Source organism: Ammodytes marinus (genome assembly GCF_949987685.1).
Source record: "Ammodytes marinus genome assembly, chromosome: 7".
Taxonomy (NCBI): domain Eukaryota; kingdom Metazoa; phylum Chordata; class Actinopteri; order Uranoscopiformes; family Ammodytidae; genus Ammodytes; species Ammodytes marinus.
The window spans coordinates 24977139-24997870 of record NC_137211.1 but is presented as its reverse complement, the minus strand read 5'-3'; the positions used below and the strand labels follow the sequence as shown (position 1 = coordinate 24997870).

At 40.2% G+C, this 20732-nt stretch overlaps 1 protein-coding gene across 2 annotated transcripts in view; it reads left to right on the top strand.

The window, feature by feature from the left end:
* The window catches only part of mgll (monoglyceride lipase), a gene marked incomplete at its 5' end in the record, with an annotated part of 36149 nt that extends 16708 nt beyond the window's left edge, over positions 1–19441 (top strand). For both annotated transcript variants that reach the window (XM_080031610.1, XM_080031609.1), the window contains 4 exons: positions 9670–9780; positions 10393–10482; positions 12842–13057; positions 13732–19441. In XM_080031610.1, coding sequence (XP_079887736.1) covers positions 9670–9780; positions 10393–10482; positions 12842–13057; positions 13732–13863 — 549 coding nt within the window. In that variant the 3' untranslated portion in view covers positions 13864–19441. The remainder of the gene's footprint in view (positions 1–9669; positions 9781–10392; positions 10483–12841; positions 13058–13731) is intronic.
* Between the last annotated feature and the right edge of the window lie 1291 nt (positions 19442–20732).

The following is a 20732-nucleotide window of genomic DNA, read 5'->3' as shown; positions in this document are numbered from 1 at the left end:
TTTTTTCTCATTCTTATAGGTTACATTTTATTTTTATTCATATTATTGTACTGAGGATAGTGAAACTCTTGCTCTTGTCCAGGTTTGTTTGCCTGGGTTTGCCCAAGCAGGAACTGTTTAATGTGGTAAAATACTTTGGCACCCTGTTTGTAATGACATTTCACTTGGTTAGACCTGGCCTGAGCTCTATAGATACATTCTGTCTACCTGATGGACAAACTTCCCCTTTCATCCGCAAACTGTAGATAATGTTTGCTGAGTTGGCTCTTATTAGGACATACCCTGCTCACCTTTTACACAGTGTCACAGATACTGGGAGCAGATACAGGTTCAGTGACCAGCTCAAGGGCAGTGTGGCGGTATGTGAGTGTGCTCAGCCAGTCCAGGAATCTACTGTACTGAGCTGCTGTGTCAGTGACTGTGTGTTATTATTATTCACCTTTACCCTAATTCCCTTTAGTAGAAACGTGAGACTGCAACAATGTTTGCTCTTCACTATTCATGGATTTGTCAGTCATTTTTTTTAAATAATTCTATTGCAATTGAAAGCATGTGTTAGGTTGTGAGTGGTGCTGGTGGTATTGTGTGACCTTGCACAGAGCCAGGCTAACTGCCACCCACCCCCTCCCCCCGCCCCTATTTCCAGTCTGTATGTTAAGCTAAGCTAACAATTCATTTAATATACAGACATCTTCAAATTACAATACAATTACACACAATTCTCATGTTTGAGAAGCAAAAAAAAACAAAAACAAAAACATCAATCAACAGTTAAGTTATTCTTACATATCTCTTTGTGAACAACAGCAACCGGGCAGGGACCTTCCTGGGTAGTGTTGTCACTGTGGCTTCACTCAGTACAGAAGTACTTCCAAAATGTAACCACTCCTAGAACCACAAATTGTTGTTTGTATATTCATGCTATGGAGACAGCCAGGCTTTACGCTAAGCTAAGTTAATTGCCTCCTGACTCTGCACTCATCATCATATTAAGTTATATTTAGTGTGGTGCATGCTGTGAACAGGCCAGGGGTTACCACAGAACATGTCAAATAGCTCAATCACTGAATAAATTATTGATTTCCCATTTGCTACTAGAGTTCCAGTATTACTGCTGCAAAGCTTTATCAAAGTTCAGGTTAAAGTGGAGTGAAAATGGTGTTACATTCAGCGCAGACAGCATTAACAAAAAAAGTATTTGACAAGTCTGAAATTGTGGCTTCATGAAAGCTACAGGCACAAGGTTGAAACTGAATTCTCATTGAAAAAAAGAATTACATAATGCCCTTGACACAAATGGCATCAATGCCAGGGAACTATTTTCAACTTATTGGGTTTTCACTGCCTCTCACTGTTGTGCTCTGTGACCCACTTACTCTGAGTAGAGCTTTACAGAAGACAAACAGTAGTGATGAGTTACATAATAAAGCATTACCTTCAGGCTTTTGCACGAATGAGTCAATGTGTGCGCCCATGACCTTGTTTGTATCGGGTGAACAAGTTCTTCACGTTCTGTATCTTTTACAGAATGCACAAACTCTCTCATGCACGAACAGCTTTATATAGTAGGCCTACAACATCTCCTGTAATATACAGTATGTAAGAAGCAAACTACACACATGAGACAAGATATGCTTTGAGTGCAGGATGAACACAAATACACAGTGTTTGGTCTTTTAGCTTATAGCTGGAAGAGTGTTTTTCAAGCAGGGAAGCAAAAAGATAAATGCAAATTTTCATTGCAGAACTGTCATCAGAAGCGGGGCGCCTTGTTATCTCACAGCACACCAGTGATTTAGTTGCTTTCTACAGAGAAAAGTTATTTATACAACAGTTTTGACTTTGAAGGAAAATCAGATCTACATTGTTTGAATTATATTTTTATTTGGCAGCGAAGGTTCTTCTTAGGAAGACTTAAAAAGACTGATTCCTTTATATGTAGTACAGTACAAGAGACATTGAGCATTTAAGTAAGTTATCCATTAAATACAAGGTTTTATAAGTTGTGTCTTTATTAATGTTAAGAAAATATATTTTTACCATTTTTTTTTAGTTTAACTCATTAGAAAAAATTGGGGGTGGGGATGCCTTATACTGTATGTACTCTCCCTCAGGATAACACTTGCTTTGTCTTCATACAGTAGCTTGCCTTTTTAATCTACCAGGAAAAACAAGATACATTTCCTCAATGTTTGTCAGTCGCTGCAGGAATTCATGAACTTGCAATAATGTAAGAAACCAATTTGATTTCATTCATCACTTGGCTGTCATTTGTATCTGCAGCATTCATTTGATTCATTTGGATGCTGCACTTACAGGATCTCTTTTCATGATGGAAACCTATTTTAGACTATTCGAAACCATGGTCGACATTGTTCACTTATTTAGGCTGCGTGTAGTTCTCCAACTGTCCTCCATTTAGGACAACAACTGGTTCTTGTCAATGAGGTCATATTATACGCCACCACTCTGACTTTTAGATGCTTTAAACCAAACTCCATTTAATCCATGGGTCTGTTTTTTGTTGTTGTTGTTGTTGCAAAACCTTTTACGGCTCATGCTTAACTTTATTTGTATAAAGACTGAAGACAGATGCAAATAGTTTGTGTGGAAATCAAACCGTGGGATCCCAGATAGAGGCTTAAGTGCCTGTTTAGATATCAGCGGCTGTATATACCAAGGCAGAGCTGACCCATGTCACCTCCTTCCCTTTCTTTCTTCCTTCTTTTCTCAACTCTCGTTCCCTCTTTTCTCTCTCTCTCTCTCTGTCCTTTCCTAATTTCTGTTCATCCGTCCATCTGTGGCGTTTCATCCGCTGTTTGCTGGTGTAAGCCGGTCCACCTGGCCGTCATTTGCTTTCATTTCCTGTCTTCCTCTTTCCTCCACGGTACCATTATCTTTGCTGCTTTTCATCTGTTATTCGTTAATTACATTTTCTTATTTTCTTACTTCCTCCTCCTCTTCGTCCGTCTTCATTTGTTGTCCTCCCTTCTTCCTTGTCCTCGCTTTCCCTTTCTCTCTCTCTCATTTCCTTGGAAACAATTAAAAACCCACTCTTTAACGTTTCGGGGAAAAAAACATAAACCCCAACCAAATAGCGTGTGTCACTGTGTTTTTACAGGCCTCATTTCCAAGCATCCCCAGTGTTTTCTCTCCTCATCCTGTTTCTATTAGCCTGTTCCCATGCTACTCGGTGGGTAATGAGTATCTGTTTGAAAATGGCCAGCGGGATGACGCAACAACCACAAGACAATGCAAACCACCTGTGGATTCTACCATATGTGCAGAGGCGCTGCTCCAACCATAACATCCTGAGTGAGCAGCACAGCCCAGCCCAATAGTATAGATGTTGTTAAGAGAGGTGTGCCACTCTCTACACAGCACCTGCTCCACTGCCACTAGCTGTTTTGATCATATTATTATTTCTTTGTTTATTCCCACTGGGCTTTAAAGTTGGGGTGAGCAATTATGGAGAATTATTGTTGTCAATGTTTGTTTCTATTGTCAAAATCTGTGAATATCTCCTCGCGGTCCGCTATCTGTATGTACCGTGTGTGGCAAGGCAAGGCAAGTTTATTTATATAGCACAATTCAGACACAAGGCCACTCAAAGTGCTTTACAGGGGCAAGATTAGAATACATAAAACACATTCTAAAACATTTAAAAGCGAATAAAAGAAGCAAATAAAATAAAAATTGCAGGTTAAAATGGAAACACATTATAAAACATTTAAAAGCGAATAAAAGAAGCAAATAAAATAAAAATTGCAGGTTAAAATGGAAACAAAAAAGTCTTCAGACTCGATTTAAAAGAACTGAGAGTTGCAGCAGACCTCAAGTTTTCTGGGAGTTTGTTCCAGATTTTTGGTGCATAATAACTAAAAGCTGCTTCTCCTTGTTTAGTCCTAACTCTAGGGACTGTAAGTAGACCTGTCCCAGACGACCTAAGGGCTCTGGATGGTTCATAACGTATCAGCATATCAGTAATGTTTTTTGGCCCTAAACCATTTAGTGCTTTATAAACCAACATCAGTATTTTGAAATCAATTCTTTGAGTGACAGGAAGTCAGTGTAAAGACCTCAGAACTGGGGTAATGTGATCCACTTTTTTGGTCCTAGTGAGGACTCGAGCAGCAGCATTCTGAATTAGCTGAAGCTGTCTGATAGATTTTTTTGGAAGGCCAGCAAGGACACTGTTACAGTAGTCAAGTCTACTAAAGATAAATGCATGGATAAGTTTTTCTAAATCTTGCTGAGACATAAGCCCTTTAATTCTTGATATGTTTTTCAGGTGGTAGTAGGCTGATTTATTAATTGATTTAATGTGTTTCTTGAAATTCAAGTCGGAGTCTACGATAACACCAAGATTTCTGGCTTGGGGTGTGGCTTCTAACATAACGGATGTAAGCTGTGCGCTGACTTTTAATTGTTCATCTTTGGCACCAAAGACAATTACTTCAGTTTTGTCGTTGTTTAATTGAAGGAAATTTTGGCACATCCAATCATTGATTTGTTCAATGCACTTACTCAGTGCCTGTATCGGACTGTAGTCTCCTGGTGATATGGTTATGTAAATTTGTGTGTCGTCTGCATAATTATGGTAGCATAATTTGTTCTTATTCATAATCTGAGCTAGTGGGAGCATGTAGATGTTAAACAGAAGAGGCCCAAGAATGGAACCTTGGGGGACTCCGCATTCAATATTTGTCCGCTCAGATGTGAAATTGCCTATTGACACATAGTAGTCTCTATCCTTTAAGTAGGATTCAAACCAGCTTAGTACAGTTCCAGAAAGTCCAACCCAGTTTGCTAGTCGATCTAGTAATATGCTGTGGTCAACTGTGTCAAAAGCGGCACTGAGATCCAGTAAAACTAAGACAGAACTTTTGCCACTGTCTGTGTTTAAATGGATGTCATTGAGGACCTTAACCAGAGCAGTCTCAGTGCTGTGGTGTTGTCGAAATCCTGACTGGAAAACATCAAAGCAGTTGTTCTTTGCTAAGTAGTTATTTAGCTGTTGATAAACAGCTTTTTCAATGATTTTACTTAAAAATGGTAGGTTAGATATGGGCCTATAATTTTTCATGAGTGATGTATCTAGATTGTTCTTTTTTAGGAGTGGCTTGATGACTGCTGTTTTCAGGGCCTGTGGGAATACACCTGTCTGAAGGGACATGTTGACAATTTGTAGAACATCTGAGGCCATACAGCTAAAAACAGTTTTAAAGAAGCCTGTGGGCAGAATGTCAAGGCAGCAGGATGAGGAGTTCAGGTGTTGTATAATGTCCTCCAGATTTTTGTGGTTTATAAGATAAAATTCTGTCATTGCATTTGAATTGATTTTAAGAGGGAACACATATGTTGAACTTGGTATTGATGCAGTGACAGCTTGTCTAATTTTGTGAATTTTCTCAGTAAAGAAGGAGGCAAATTCATTGCAGGCTCTCGTGGAGAGATGTTCAGACGCTACTGACACAGGAGGGTTTGTTAATCTGTCGACAGTAGCAAACAGGGCACGTGCATTGGTGTTGTTTTTGGTGATTACGTCAGAAAAGAAAGACTGCCTTGCATTTCTCAGTTCTGAGTTAAACGTGCACAGTTTCTCTTTGAAGATGTCATAATGAACCTAGAGATTTGTTTTTCGCCACCTGCGTTCTGCTTTACGGCACTCTCTTCTTTCTATTCTGAACTGCGGCGCATTTCTCCAAGGAGATCTTTTCTTACCAGAGACAACCTTCATCTTAGTGGGCGCTATAGCATCTATAATACTTATAAGTTTGCCGTTAAAGTTGTCTAGCTCCTTAACTGAGTTACAGGGGAGGGGTGGTATTGAAGAAAATGCTTGAATGAATGTTTCACTGGTATTTTCTGTAATATACCGTTTTTTGATTACTTTTGATTGAACAATTGTGTGCACAGACATTTTACTCTCAAAAAATAAAAATAAAATGTGCACACACATCCAGTGTTAAAACACAGCCTAGGCTCTGTAAACAGGCATGTTGCTAGCTACAGTGGGCCCCCTTTGTTTACTCACCTTTTAATTTCAGAGTCCAGGATGTGTATAAGCACCAGATTTTTTCTGGTATGGACAGGTAGTGGATCGCGAGGAGATATTCACTGATTTTGACAAATACTAGATTAACAATAAGCGTTCTCCAGAATCTACTTACTCCACCATTAATGTACCAGTATTCATGCATTAGTAATGTTCCTATTGACAAGGGGAGTTTGTCAGTGTTGTATCGGTTGGTTGGAATGTTGAGAAATGCCTTCAGCTCTGGCTTCTCCTCACTCGTCTTGATCTATTTTCTTCCTCTCCATCAGTGTTTCTGGCCCAGGCTCATTGTCCTACTTCTTTTGGTGCCAGAGTTTTATGTAATTGGTTTGTCACTGTTCAGGGCCTTCAGGGGTATTTGTGGAGCTCTGCATCCTCTCATCTCTCTGTGGATCTATTACTCATTCAGTTTTCTTCTCATGCTTAGGCATATTATCACTTCTTCAACACATTGCTCAATTGTTTGCTCCTGTTTGATTGAAGAAAGTTGAATACAAATGATTTATGAAGGTGTCAGGGGGAAACTGACGCTGCTTTTCTGTTAAAAAGTGGCACTCCTTTACACTTCAAACTCCAGTCCAGTGTATTATTGGACTTTCTTTAGCCATTGTACTACTTGACTGATTGAGATAAGCCCTCACAGACACATTTTATAGGGATTTCCTGCTGCAGCCTGGCCAAGGTCAGAATCCATACTGTTACAGTAACATAAGCCGTGGTTCAAATTCTTTCTGTACATTCTGCACACACATCTATTGTGTGCGTGTCTGTCGTTGGAGAGGGATCCCTCCTCAGTTCCTCTTCCTGAGCTGTCTTCCATTCTTTTTCCCAGTAAAGGCTTTCTTAGGGATGGAGTTTGTCCTCATCTTAATCAAGGGTCTAAAGAGATATGGTGTTGTATGCTGTACAGATTGCAAAGACCCCTGGAGAAAATAGTTATTTGTGATTCTTGGTTATAAAGATACAAATTGGCTTGATCGTACTAAGAGGAGTTCTTTTTTAAACAACTCATTGAGCAGCACTGCTTGCACTGTGTCAGTGTTTAAACTGATGACTTGATTGATTGGCTAATTTATAATTTATAACATTTTATGTGTTAGCAATTTAGTCTGAATAATTTCCATCAAACACAAGATTAGTTCATAAAATGTTCATTTATTATGTGTTTAGACCTAACAACCGTAGGTTGATCCACATAATGCCAGTGCATTATGCCAGATAGCTGTATAGCCATTATAACATCAGTATGATGTATAGTCATATGTATCCTCGCTCCCCAGGCAATTTCTGACGGTTCAGCCCTACTGTCAGCAGAGATGAAACATACAATACCAGCATTCATCCTCTCAACCGAAGTTCTAAAACTGTATGGAGGCCTCTAATCAGCTTCTTAAAGAGCGTCTCTGTCTCCCGTTCTCTGGCTTCTCTTTCCTATTCACACTTATCTCTCTCTAACACTGGAGCCCTGTGCGTGTGTGTGCGTGTGTGGGTGTGGGTGTGTGTGTGTGTGTGTGTGTGAGTGTGTGAATGCCCCAAAATGGACTTTTTTTACCATTAACTTGTATGTTCATGTAAACAGACTAGTATTCATTTGTTTGTACCTTGACATGTTTCGACTACTTCCTGCAGTCTTCTTCAGAAGGGGGGACTTTTGTACCATTTCATTCACTCATCTTGTTATATTTAACCGAAAGCATTGAACAGTTTGGGCAGCCTAAATCTTCTGATAGAACTTTCAAACATTTGGTCAAGCATTATTTCTCCGACTGTGTATCTTATGGTGTTTGCTAATGGAGATTTCAGTTTAAGTCTGAAGTCTCTTCGAGTACGTCTTGGAATATGGGTGTGTGTGTGTCTTAATGAGAGACAAGAAAACGAAGAAATGGGACACTGTGTTTGGGCATGTGCATGCAGGCAGCAGTGAGCGAGTGTTGTGCTTTAGAAAGTAAGATTTTCTGGTGGGAAAAGGTTTTGTTTTGTAGTGCCTCTCTTCGTGAAGTGAGCCTGTCATTGGCCCCGGATTGATGAATATTCACACAAGTGAGAAAGGACATTCACATAAACAAAGTGTTAGCCAATTAGTTTCCAGAGAGAGAGAGATTTACCCATGCAAAATAACTGAGCTCATGTGTTCCTGTGTGTGTGTGCACCCGCAGACCCTTGCACTGGTTGTGTATGGGAAGAGAACCGCACAGCAAAGTGGACCATGGCAAATTGATTTGCTAATTGTCATGGCCCCTACATCACAGGATTTGAATCACAATCCCAAAATGTCAGCATGGGTGCCAAGGTGTGGCCTTGTGCCTCTGTTTGCTGCAGCTCCACAGTGCAGTGTTGTGACCTATTATGGCCTTGGGTTCACATTCACATTTCTCCCCCCAGTCTGTGTAGAGCAACAGCAACAAAAGAGCATGGTGGAAGTTCACACCCATTTTAACAAAAGACAGATTGTTTTACGATTTCTTGACCCCTGAGACGTTTTCCCACTGATTCTTCTTGCACCAGCAATGACTTTGCTAAGACCTTCCCACTCACGTTAGAGGAGAAAAGACCCCCACTGTTTACCATTACAGGCTGAAAGGCAAAGCACATAACATGTTTCCCTTACTGACACACGTTCTGTCTTCCATTCTTAACTCCTCCAGTTTCTTTGCTTGCTTGCTTTTAGGAAACTCTATATCTTGTCCATAGCTCATTTAAAAAAATCATTTTGTGTGAGTTCTTATCTTGGTGATTCCCCATTATCAGTTGGGAACACTTTCTTCACCTTTGAAGCCCTACAAAGTCTCACAAACTCTACCATTGTCCTCATTTCAAACTGCTGGGTTCAAGTGTCACATAAATTCCAACTGTGATAATGGGCAGCTTTGTTTTAACTCAACGGCTCCCTGCAACATGCAGCTGAAACTGAACCGTTTGCGATACTGTTTTCGAAACAACAACCAATCAAAATGCTGATATGAGGTCACGTGACTTTCCTTTGGCACTACCAGGCCCAGCTGATACTTAATATGGTCACTAGATAGCTAAGCCTCAACAGCCGGCAAACAGCTTCTAACTTGGATCCACTCATTTGTGGAATTCTAAAATTTTAACATCCTCTTCATAGTGAGATCTCTTAGTTTGTAGCACATACATAGCTTGAAGCACAAGCTACTTTTATAAATGAACTAGTAAAAGAAACAATTGCACAAACCTTTTGGGCAGAATATGTTTTATTTAGACTTTGTATTTTGCATATTAAAGGTGGAGTCAGCTATTCTGGCTTGTTGTCTGTGTTTTTTCAGCGAATACACAGGACTGCCAAGTCCTGGACTATGATTAAATAATCACTGATTTTGACAAAACAATTGGGTATATTTTGTAGCCTACAGTGTATTTACAGTATGTGTTAATTGTTGTGGAAATAAACACCTGGTTAGTCTGCAACTCACTTCTGATTCAATCCGTGCATGCACCATTAAAAAAAAAAAAAACACCTCCCACCTAAACATAATTTTTTTTTAAGTTACAAAATTTTTTAAAAACTCACACCTTCATTGAAAAGAAACCTTTAGTAAATTTCCAGTTAAAGTAATTGACAATATATATTCTGTGCTTCTCTCACTCAGGGTGGTGCCATCTCCATCTTGACAGCCTGTGAGAGACCCAGTGATTTTGCTGGAGTGGTTCTGATTGGTCCGATGATCCAAATGAACCCAGACACCGCCACACCGTTCAAGGTAACACACACACACACACACACACACACACACACACACACACACACACACACACACACACACACACACACACACACACACACTTGTTTGCTTGTCCAAAGCTCTTCATTTTTTGCTCTTTTTCCTCTCCTCTTTCCTTCCTAATCAAGTCAAACCACTCAGTCAAGTACTCTTGTTAACCCTGCAGTGTTCCTTCACTCATCCAACACAGTGGGTGATGACCATAATACTGACACCTTTGATTGTGTGTGTCTCGAAAAAATTAAGTGTAAGCACCACTTGAGCAACATTAGCTGTCTCATACTGAATCACAGATAGAAGTGTGACCAATTGGCCAAATACTGACACAACTATAGTGTCAAAATCGGCACAGGGGGATAGGAGACTTGTTTTCCTAATTATCAGCCTGTTTTAACAAGAAGAAATGTGTCTATCGAATCCTTGGCAGACATCAACAGGTAGAATACAGCACACACTGTACACTCACACTGTGTCTTCCCAACACTTGGCAGATGGCGAGAAAAAAAAAAGACGGAGAGATGGAAACAGTCTTGGTGGAGGTGTTGATGAGTGGAGATAAACTGACATGTTTTGCCTTTCCGCTGTTTGCAGGTTTTTATGGCAAAGGTCCTGAACTGCATAGTGCCCAACTTCAGTCTGGGAACCATCGAGTCCAAATGGGTCTCAAGGGACGAGAAGCAGGTGAGAGACAACTGGTGGTGTGTGTGTGTGTGTGTGGGGGGGGGGGGGGGGGGGGGGGGGGGGGGGGTGTGTGTTTGGCTGGGGAGAGGTGTGATGCAATATGTGATTGAGACATCAGGTACAGGCGTCGCCCTAAGGAACACACAAGGTCTCAAATTTGCATGTGGGTACGTGTTGTAAGTCATGCATTCACACTTTGAATGCTTTCCAAGTGTTGCAGGTGTTTTTGTTTTATGCAGCCTAGTTTGTGTCAATGTGGGCTGTAGTAGTGCGTCACTTGTTATTAGAAGAACAAGTGCTTGTACCGAGTCACCTTTGGGGTAAAGTAGTCACATGGTCTCAACAAACAGAATTATGTCATTTTAGATTTGTGTGTGTGTGTGTGTGTGTGTGTGTGTGTGTGTGTGTGTGTGTGTGTGTGTGTGTGTGTGTGTGTGTGTGTGTGTGTGTGTGTGTGTGTGTGTGTGTGTGTGTGTGTGTGTGTGTGTGTGTGTGTGTGTGTGTGTGTGTGTGTGTGTGTGTGTGTGTGTGTGTGTGTGTGTGTGTCTATTGCATGTGGTTATTCAGTTTCTTGTACAACCTCAAGATGATTCACAGGATCGAACATTAAACACGCGTCTGCTGACTTGATTTGCAACAGTCTGTAGACCAAACACTGCTGCCTCTTCTACCGGAAGTCTGTTGGACTAAGTTGTTATCACATCTCCCAGTTACAATAAAAGAGAGACACATTCAAATCACGTGTATATAGGCAAATATAGCCTGATACATTTTTACTGGATGGAATATAATATTCATAAGTATGTTTAGTTAGTGTGTAATGGCCTGCTAAAAAAACGTTAAACAATGTTCATATCACCTTACAATGAGCCTTTTACTATATCTGTATAGGAGTGGCACAATGTTTCACCCCCATGTTGCATTGCCATGTTTCTACAGTAGTACAGAACGGACAAACTTAACGGCCTTACACATTTTTTTTACAGTTTATAGTGAGTGTTCGCCAGAAATGCTCCAGTTAGAAGAAGAAATACTATAGAATAAATAACCAAATATATCTTCACCTCATCACTTGATGTTGTGGAAAGAATTGAGGCAGTGGTGGATGATGCCATTTTCAGTAACTAACTTTTTGTCCTAAAGGGCCACCGTAGCTAAATTCTCTGAAAGAGACGGGTTGGCAACGGAGCGTTGCAATCTTGCATTTTACCACTAGATACTAAACACTCCGATTTTACACACTGTACCTTTAAAGATGAGTTGAGTTTGGTGTTTAGTTCAGCTTTGTGCCACTGCTCCTCTGAGCTTTTGAACAGGTTGTGCTGTGTCACAGCCATTCTTCAGCGCATGTTGATTGAGAGAAGCTGCATCTGTTGGGAGCGGGCCTTCAGCTGTGTTTACGGATAAGCTGAACAGAAATGTGAGGGTGTGTGACTTGTGTTAATGCTCCGACTGGAACTTGAAAGTATTGGAGTGTAATGTCAGAGCGACTGGGTGCGTCATCTGTTATCCATCTCTGATTTAAGCTTGGGGAATGCGTCAACATTGGCTCTTATCTGTCTGTCTCTCCCTTTCATCTGACTCTTATTTTTATTTCCATGAAATTCCCCCATCTTATTATTTACCCTATTAATCTAACTTTCCAACTCTAATGTTTTTTTGTCCAAGGAGTCTTATCATTTCTACGGCTCTCTCTTTCTTCCAATGGAGGCGTTTCTTCTCTTGACCTTCTGCCATATTCGGAGTAAACTACAGTACAACGTGTATTTTTCTTGTTAAAAATAGATGCCATTTATAAAGATCCAGGACTTGTCATGACCGGTGGAGCGCAGGGTCTTGTGTCCTTGTCGTTTCATGTTTATCTGTGTTTTGGAAACCATTGTCTAAATCTTGTTTGATCCCACGTCCTGTCAAGTTTCCCTCCTGTGTGAATACTGACCTTGACGGTCTCACACTACCACTTTCTAAATGTACAACAACAATCAACAAACGTATGTTATGTTGAACATGAGAAAAAAAGATTCAGAATTTAAAGGTGTAGTCAGTGATTCTGGAAAATGCTTGTTGTCAAAATCACCCTTTGTCAAAATCAGTTAATATCTTGTCATGATCTGCTGCCTGTAAATCGAAGCATAGAAGGATAAATCGACACCTAGGGAGATGTAAAGGAAAAATGTTGCCCTGTTGAGATGTTTGTGTGATGTGCAAAAAGATCAAAATGAAGAAAGAGACTGAAGGGCTGCAGGAAAAGACCTTAGAGCCTATATCAGAATCAGTCCTGCATCAGAGGAAGACATGTGATAACCTCTCTCTCTCTCTCTCTCTCTCTCTCTCTCTCTCTCTCTCTCTCTCCTGCCAGGTAAAGGCCTATGACTCTGATGAGCTGAACTTCCATGGTGGGATGCGTGTGTCGTTTGGCGTGCAGTTGATGGGTGCGGCGGCGCGTATCGAGAGGGAGATCCCCTCCATCAGCTGGCCATTCTTCCTCCTGCATGGCGACGCTGACAAGCTCTGTGAGCTCTCTGGCTCCAAGCTGATGCACGAGAAAGCTGCCAGCTCGGACAAGAAACTCAAGGTGGGCATGGTTTGTTCACAGTAAATTGTATGTAAATGTATGTATTTATATTGAGAAGTTTTTTGGGGGGGCAGTGGGACTGCCAAGTAAGAGGTAAAAATAAATATTGAAACAAACTTCTATAAAGTAGCCATTTTTTTTTTAAATTTTTAAACTGTTGCTGCTGGGGGCGCCCTTAGCTCAGTTGGTAGGGCGTCCCCCCCGGGCCGGGCCCGGCAGCAGACCCGGGTTCGTTCTCTGCATGTCACTCCCCTCTCTGCCCCATTTCACCGCTGTCTCTCTGCACTATCAATAAAGCATAAAAATGCCTAAAAAATATCTTTAAAAAAAAAATGTTGCTGCTTCTTCCTAGTCCATTTGCTACACCTCTTTTAAACTCATCACTTGATATTGTGGAGAGACTTAAAGCAGTGGTGGATGATGCCATCTTTAGTAACTAGCTTGATTGAAGGCCAACTTAGCTCCTTAGCAGAGGTTAGCAAGGTAGCATTGCAATCTAGAACTTTCACAACTAGATCACACCAAAACACTTCTAAATTACACAAAGTTCCCCAAATCGCTCAATGGGTTAAATAACATATTGTTGGCTTAGATAAACAGTTTGTTAACTTCTACCTTATCTCGTGCATCCCAGCTCATTGACTCTCTCTCTCTCTGTCATTGCTCCTGTTCAGATCTATGAGGGAGGCTTCCACGCGCTTCACCACGACCTCCCAGAGGTGGCTGAGTCCGTGTTGGGGGAAGTGACCAGTTGGATCACGGAGCGCCTCCCTACCGCCACCACAAAGCAAGAACCGCAAAGTTAGGCTCCTGACTTATATCAACTTGGTCTGCGCTCCGAGGCAACTGCCCACCTCGTTCCCTATAGAGGCCTACGCACTTTCCAACTGGTCTGGAATCTACATTTGGACACATATACTGTACAAAAATATAATATATCCACCTCTCCTGTGTATCGGGTTCGGGGTAAGGGTAAAGCATGGTGGTGGTGGGTTATTGCAGGGATCAGTTTCCATTGCAAAGTGTATGATCAGGGATGTGTCTAAGTAATGGGGCAGTGGGTGTCTTTAGTTACCATTTTAGCATTTCCATTAGACCTCACTCAACTGCAGCTCAAGCGAGGCAAAGCTATGCTGGGGGTTCAAAGTGCAATAATGAAGTGTCCATCTCCTGTTTTTTTTCTTATACACACAGCCAGGCCAGATCTTTTAAAGTGGTCCATGACAAGAGTAACGTGATATATATTATTAATCTGCGCGGGTCCATTACCTTTTCTGCTAATGCACCTTTCAAAGAGAGGTCAGAGGTGTGGATCAGCTAGGGGACAGAGCCTCTGGAGTTGATCTAGGCTTAGTGCAGGCTGAATACTTACAATACTACGTGGATCATTGGTTCAGTGGATCACACATTGTTTCGGGTAGACTGTTTGATTAGCGCTTGCTTGGTTCCTTTGGCAAACTCTCTTCGAAATCTCCTCCTCCTCGCCCTTGATTGCACAGTTTTAAAGATAACCTTAAAATGCCACTATTGACACTGGCAGCTCTCATGATTTACACTGTAAACACATGTGACTCCGTGTGTACATAACATATCCTCTCTTCTCATCGCTCCCTCCGTGAGTCTCTTTTCTTTGGACCAAAGTCAGATGCTTTGCAACTGACGTATTTCATGCGAAAATTGATCTCATCCATCTAAATCTAGCCTACGGTCTAGTTTCAAACCTATTATACGTATACTAGTCTTGCATATTTTTCTCCATCCCTAAAGTGATGCTATATTTATTTTCTTATTATTATTATAGGCAAAGGAGAACTCCCCCACCACCGCCATGTGTTGACTGACCAATGGACCCAGTCACTTCACATATTAAGTAGTAGTTCTGTCAGGGAGTGTAGCGACATAAAGAGATGTTTAATTAGTAGTTGCTCTCTTTCTCTCTGTCTCTCTCTGCAAGTGACAATACAATGTGATAAGGTCTCTCCTCTGTGGGACCTTTTAACATTCAGTTCACTGCTGTCTTCACTGATAGGGTCATTCTCTGGAGCCATAACTTCATTGAGCTCAGGCTGCAGACACAGGCCCAGCTGGAGAATGAGACATAACATATTGTGGTTACTGAGATTAGGTTGCTTTCCATCCAGTCCACCTTAAAGTAATATGGCTGCATGTGTTTCTAGCATGGATGGGCCACCACAGGAATCCAACCCCCTATCTCACAAGAACAAAGCTGTATTCATCTTTTTTCTTTTCTTTTTGAGAAAACAGGATGTCTTGTGGAATAGATTCCAGGCACAGAGAAATTACACTTCAGAAAGTGGTAGAACTGAGAATTAAACTGTTGGCCTCCTAAACACCATCGCGGACTGCACCTAAAAACAATAGCAGTATAGTGTAAAAAGTCCATATAACAGATACAAGCAGGCCAATGAGCAACCATTGAGGACACTTATTGGACTCATTTTATCTAAATCAGACTACCTTTGGTCAATTTTGAGGTGGTACTTCAGGAGGACCTCGTTATTGATAAAAATGTCTTAAAAACAAGCCATATTTTAAGCTTACTAACTGGCAACAAGAATAGTCAAACAAGAGTTTTTGAAACTTATAAATACCCTCTACAGTAATTTAGTGCTCCTTCACTTCTTTTTTTCCTTTGTTTTTGTCAAAGTGCATCCTCGCAGCATAAGCAGGCAGCGGCATTGAGCACTCAAAGTCAACCCTGGCTTATAAAGGCTTCTAGCGAAACAATAGCAATAATGTCACAGTAGCCTGTATCTTTGGAAGCTGATAATTATAAGGTAGACCGACATACACTGAGCTACGCTTTTATACTGTCAGGTATAGACTGTATTAGCAATTACTTCTACCCATGTTCTGGGTAGTTTTTTTTTAACCTATTCATCAAGCACGAGCTAGTTCCAGCTGCACATGTTCGTCCGCCCCCAACATCACACATTGGAAATGGATCAAACACTTTGATGTTTGTGGCAGTTGAGACATTACAAGTGTCTCTTTTTGGTCAATGTCAGTCATTATGAATCGCCTAAAGAAAATACATCTACTGTGCAGCTTTTCAGTTTTTCTTTTTCTTTGTCACTCAGAGTTCAAAGGGAGTGTAGGGGGAGCACGGAGCGGTATCCACGGTGACTGTCACTCATGTGTAACCACGGCAGCAGGCTGGCGGCGAGGTAGAATTTTTTCATTTTCACCGGGGTGATCACAACGTGTCTGGTAGAATGAGATGGATATCTCTATTTGACTTTCTATTTGCTCCCTCTCACCCTCTCTCACTCTGTCTCCCTCTATCTCACACTGTGTGTTAGCCTGCTTCAACTCCTTTTTCTCTCTTTCCTTTTTCTAAAGTTGCTGTGGTGACCAGCGCTCTTTGTTCTGTCCATCACAGAGCCCCTTGTTCTACTGCAGATTCAAACATATTTTACTGTCAGACACTGTCCCCAGTGGTCAATTATCACAACAGCAACAGAAAGGAGTTATTACATTGTTCAGATCACAAAGTTTTGTACATGTCCTGCACGAAAACCCAAATCAAAAGTGCTTTACAGAATGGATAACAACCGATGAAACTCATTTGTAAAGAAAAGTTTGATCATTTTGAGGGAGTTCTGGTATATACACTGTATAGGTGCATACTCTTGCAATAGAAGATATTTTGCAGACAGAATCTCAGTTGAAATTGCTGGGTGCAGACATATGTTGACAACGGCGATATGTCTTGCATCAGTCACAGGGGGAGTCAAACGTTAACCTCCATCCAGAACTGCAGTGGGCTTATATCAAAGGCACTTCAAACACAATCCACTGCTGCAGTAGACACAGCACACACAAATGGCTACACAGCCCCAGTTGTATTCTTAACTCATAATGGCACCTCTGCTGCACAAGAGATTCAGCCAAGCAGGATCCTACTGTACGTAACAGTACATTTCAAGAGCTTTACCTGCCACACTACATGAGTTTATATTACCGCTTATGGGGGGCGGAGAGAGATGCGATGGAGTGAGAGAAGAGAGAGAGGAGAGACGCCGTCAGTAACCATAGCAGCAAGTTTTTTTTTTTTCTTCAAATCAGCCAGTGAAAATTGTGTGTTTATTAATGATGCACGGCGTACAGCAGAGGTTGACGAGCGTTCAGAGCTGCTTGTTCTTTTTGCTGTTCAGAGGATTTCCTTTTGTGCAAGCATGGAGATAAGAGAGAAAATAATTAGTGTCATCATTACAGTGCATACCAAGAGGTTGAACAAACACTCACCCAATTCCAATTACGTAGACTGCTCGACTTTTTGTACTGTAAGCAACACAATTTCCATTTGAGCAAAGTAGAATTTTAAGGCAGTTTTTTTTTTATTTTGCACATTTTGAAAAGTCCTGTACATTGAGCCACCATCTCCGCATGTCGCATGTTTAATTATACGACAAGCATGCATTGTATCCAGGTCTGAGAGATAGCCATGCACAGATGCATTGTCCTGTTAATATGTAATTATCCACTCGACTGTTATATATATATATATATATATATACCTTATATAATATCTTCTTTTTTTAATTAAGGACAAGGGTTCTATGTGCAGTAAGGAAGATAAAGTTACAAATCTATCAGGCCTGGTGGTTTTCTAACAAAGAGTTTTCCTAATGGACTGCTGGTTCTTCAATGGGGCTGTGTTTTCTTTTTTTTCTTTTTCATCTTGACTTTACGACTGTTTCTAAAGAAAAAAGAGCTGTTATATATGATGGAGGGCTAATTGGCACAGGAGAGTCTTTCTGCCATTGTATGAGATTAAACTGCACTGGAAAGATTCAGTGCAGAGTTTGCAGAGTCCTCTCCAAAATGCTGTAAAAGCACAACAAAAGGGTTAACCTTAGGTTCATCATCCTGTCTGTATTTTAAACATGTCATCATTTTTGAGAACTCAATCTACATACTGGTCTACAAAAGTCCGTTAATTAAGTCAAAATGAAGTAGAAGATGCCATTTTCAAGTAGTTGATATTGCATTTAAAAAAAGCTAGTTTTATCAATCATTTTAACAATGGTGATTGATTGATTTATAGTGGCCGCATTGCTTGAGTACTGTACATCATTGTAATACACTGTATACTAGCATAGCATTGCTAACAACACTTGATGGAAATACAACAATCGAGGTGTATTTAGCAAATATTTTATAAGAGTATTTATAGGAATGAATTTTATGTATAGGCTACTATATACTGATTACACATCATGGAAAGGCACTTTTTATACCATATATGTCATATTATGTCATTTTACTGTACAAGCTCTTCTACATGAGGCTCCATAATGCTTTTTGGGGGGTGGTGGAAACTGGTTCAAGGTTGTATATATGTACAGCCTTCAGATATGGTTTTGCATTGAGAGTATTTTACTACTGCTTGTTTAAGTTGTGTTAAAAAAAAAGTCTAGTTGCAGTGTGTCACAGAACTATGAATGTTAAAATCATCATGTTTTTGCTTTGTAACAGGACCTAGCCTACAGTATATGACCAGGTTGTTACTGCTGCAGATTTGGGGAAAAAACCCTGTACTTAATTCCCAAGTTTGCTCATCAGGAACTGGCTTTCACTTTAATCTTGTTTCTAAAAATGAAGTGGACATTAATCATCATAACAGACCACTTGGTCTAAATTGCACCTATCAGGTTTTCTGCCAACAGCGGCATGCTTCTGGGAAAAAAAATAAGATAAGAAGATTTGTATGGCAAAATGTATTGTACGTCCATTTTTGGATTGTGGTCTAGTGTTGTTTGTGCCTTATTACTATGATGAATGTGTATCTTGGACTGTGTGTTTCTGCATGTGTGTGTGTGCGTGTGTGTGTGTCCATAAGTGTGTATGTCTGTGTGTTTTTATAAAGATGAACTGTGCAGAGGTGCTTTAAACAGATCAGTTTGCTCTTTGTCCGTCGTCAAATCTGGTTCTGGTTCAGTAATTGTATCTCTCTGCTCGTCTCTTGTCTGTCTCCTTCTATGTGTGTCTGTTTTGTCTGAATTTCTGTCCAATCAAGGACCAAGCAGACTTGGGTCAAAAATAGTTTCTAAACCTTTCAGTGATGGCTGAGATACAGGTCATGAATACATGAATCACACTTCAGAATAACATTTGGAACTTGGCAGTTTCTTCCCATATAGGTTCCAACCGAAAGCAGGAAGTTCGGTCCATCACATGATAATAAAACCAATTGGATGTTTTTTTTTTCTATCATCTGTTCTGTATTGGCGATTTAATTATTTGTCCATGTCATTATATGTACATGTGGAGGCTGTGGTAAAAATTACAATACATTTAAAACTTTGAAACAGTTTAAAGTGTTAAATGAGCATACACTAATAAATCAAATAAATTATATATGATATCATGATTTTTATTTTTTGGGACGATACACTTAAAAACGCATACACTATGTGTACTTTGTCTTCCATTTTTCAAGGTTGAAATCATGATAGAGATTTCCTTCGAGCAAAAAACGACATGTTAAAACGACCCTGAAATGTAATAACAGGTAGCTGTTATTACATCACATTCTTCAGTCTTCCTTGTGAAGAGACATGTCTGTTTTAACTGTTCTATAACAAGTTACACTTATTTAATAAGTATACTTTGCCATTATTAATTCAACTCAAATTCATGAATGGTCGTTTAACATTTTGCCCTGACCCTGTCAGCATTAGACAATTTAATTGGCGCATGAGAAAATATTGGATGATATGTATGTAACATTTCCTAATGGAATATGTTCTGAATCACTGACAGTCACAATTCTGGTTTCTACAATGTTCATATTCTGTTACATAATAAACTATATGACTGTTTAACTGGCTGACAGGCTGACTGGAATACTTTTACTGATTGCAAACACAGTTATTTGCCACATTTGACCTATTATTGTTATGTGTTTTCACCTTAATGTCAAGCAAATAACATAGACAAATATTACAATTAGTAGGCTATTCATCATATGGAATATTACAGGAAATGATTGTTAGCCTATTATATTTTGGTACCACTCGTTATTTGCAAAACCAGCTGGTCAGTGAGAGGGAGAAAAAAGCACTCATCAGCCAGTAGGTGGTGGTAGTGCATTGCAAAATGTTTTGAAGACAGGCCCATTTGTATGAATGTAGATTAGCTGTGTTACTGGGTCAGTGCACACCACACGTACACAAGACATGAATGAAGCTGTGTTGGCTGAATATTCAAAATGCAGAAATTATTATTTCTTGTCACATGGTAGGCCTTATATCATTTTTGCGACTCAAATCTTTCATTCTCACAGCATTAATTTGCCCCTGACATTACTCTCCTTAAAACCATGAGCTTGTGTGATAGTATAATGATGCCCTACTATATTCTGGTACCACCATCTAATTTTGAGCCCTATCAGCAGTTTCCACACTAAATATTTGGTTGTTTTCCTTCATCATTAATCACGTAACTTAGTTCCTTCATCATTAATCATGTAACTTAGTCTGCACAGTGCAACACTTTCATTTCTAACCTCCAGGAATTGGACAAAATGTTCTCGAGTCTTTGTTGCCTTTACAACATGCTCCATACATTGAATCGCATAGATTAGGCAGAGATAGGATGAAATGCAACAAGGTTTACAAGCCAGCTGACCCACACCACTGCAAACATG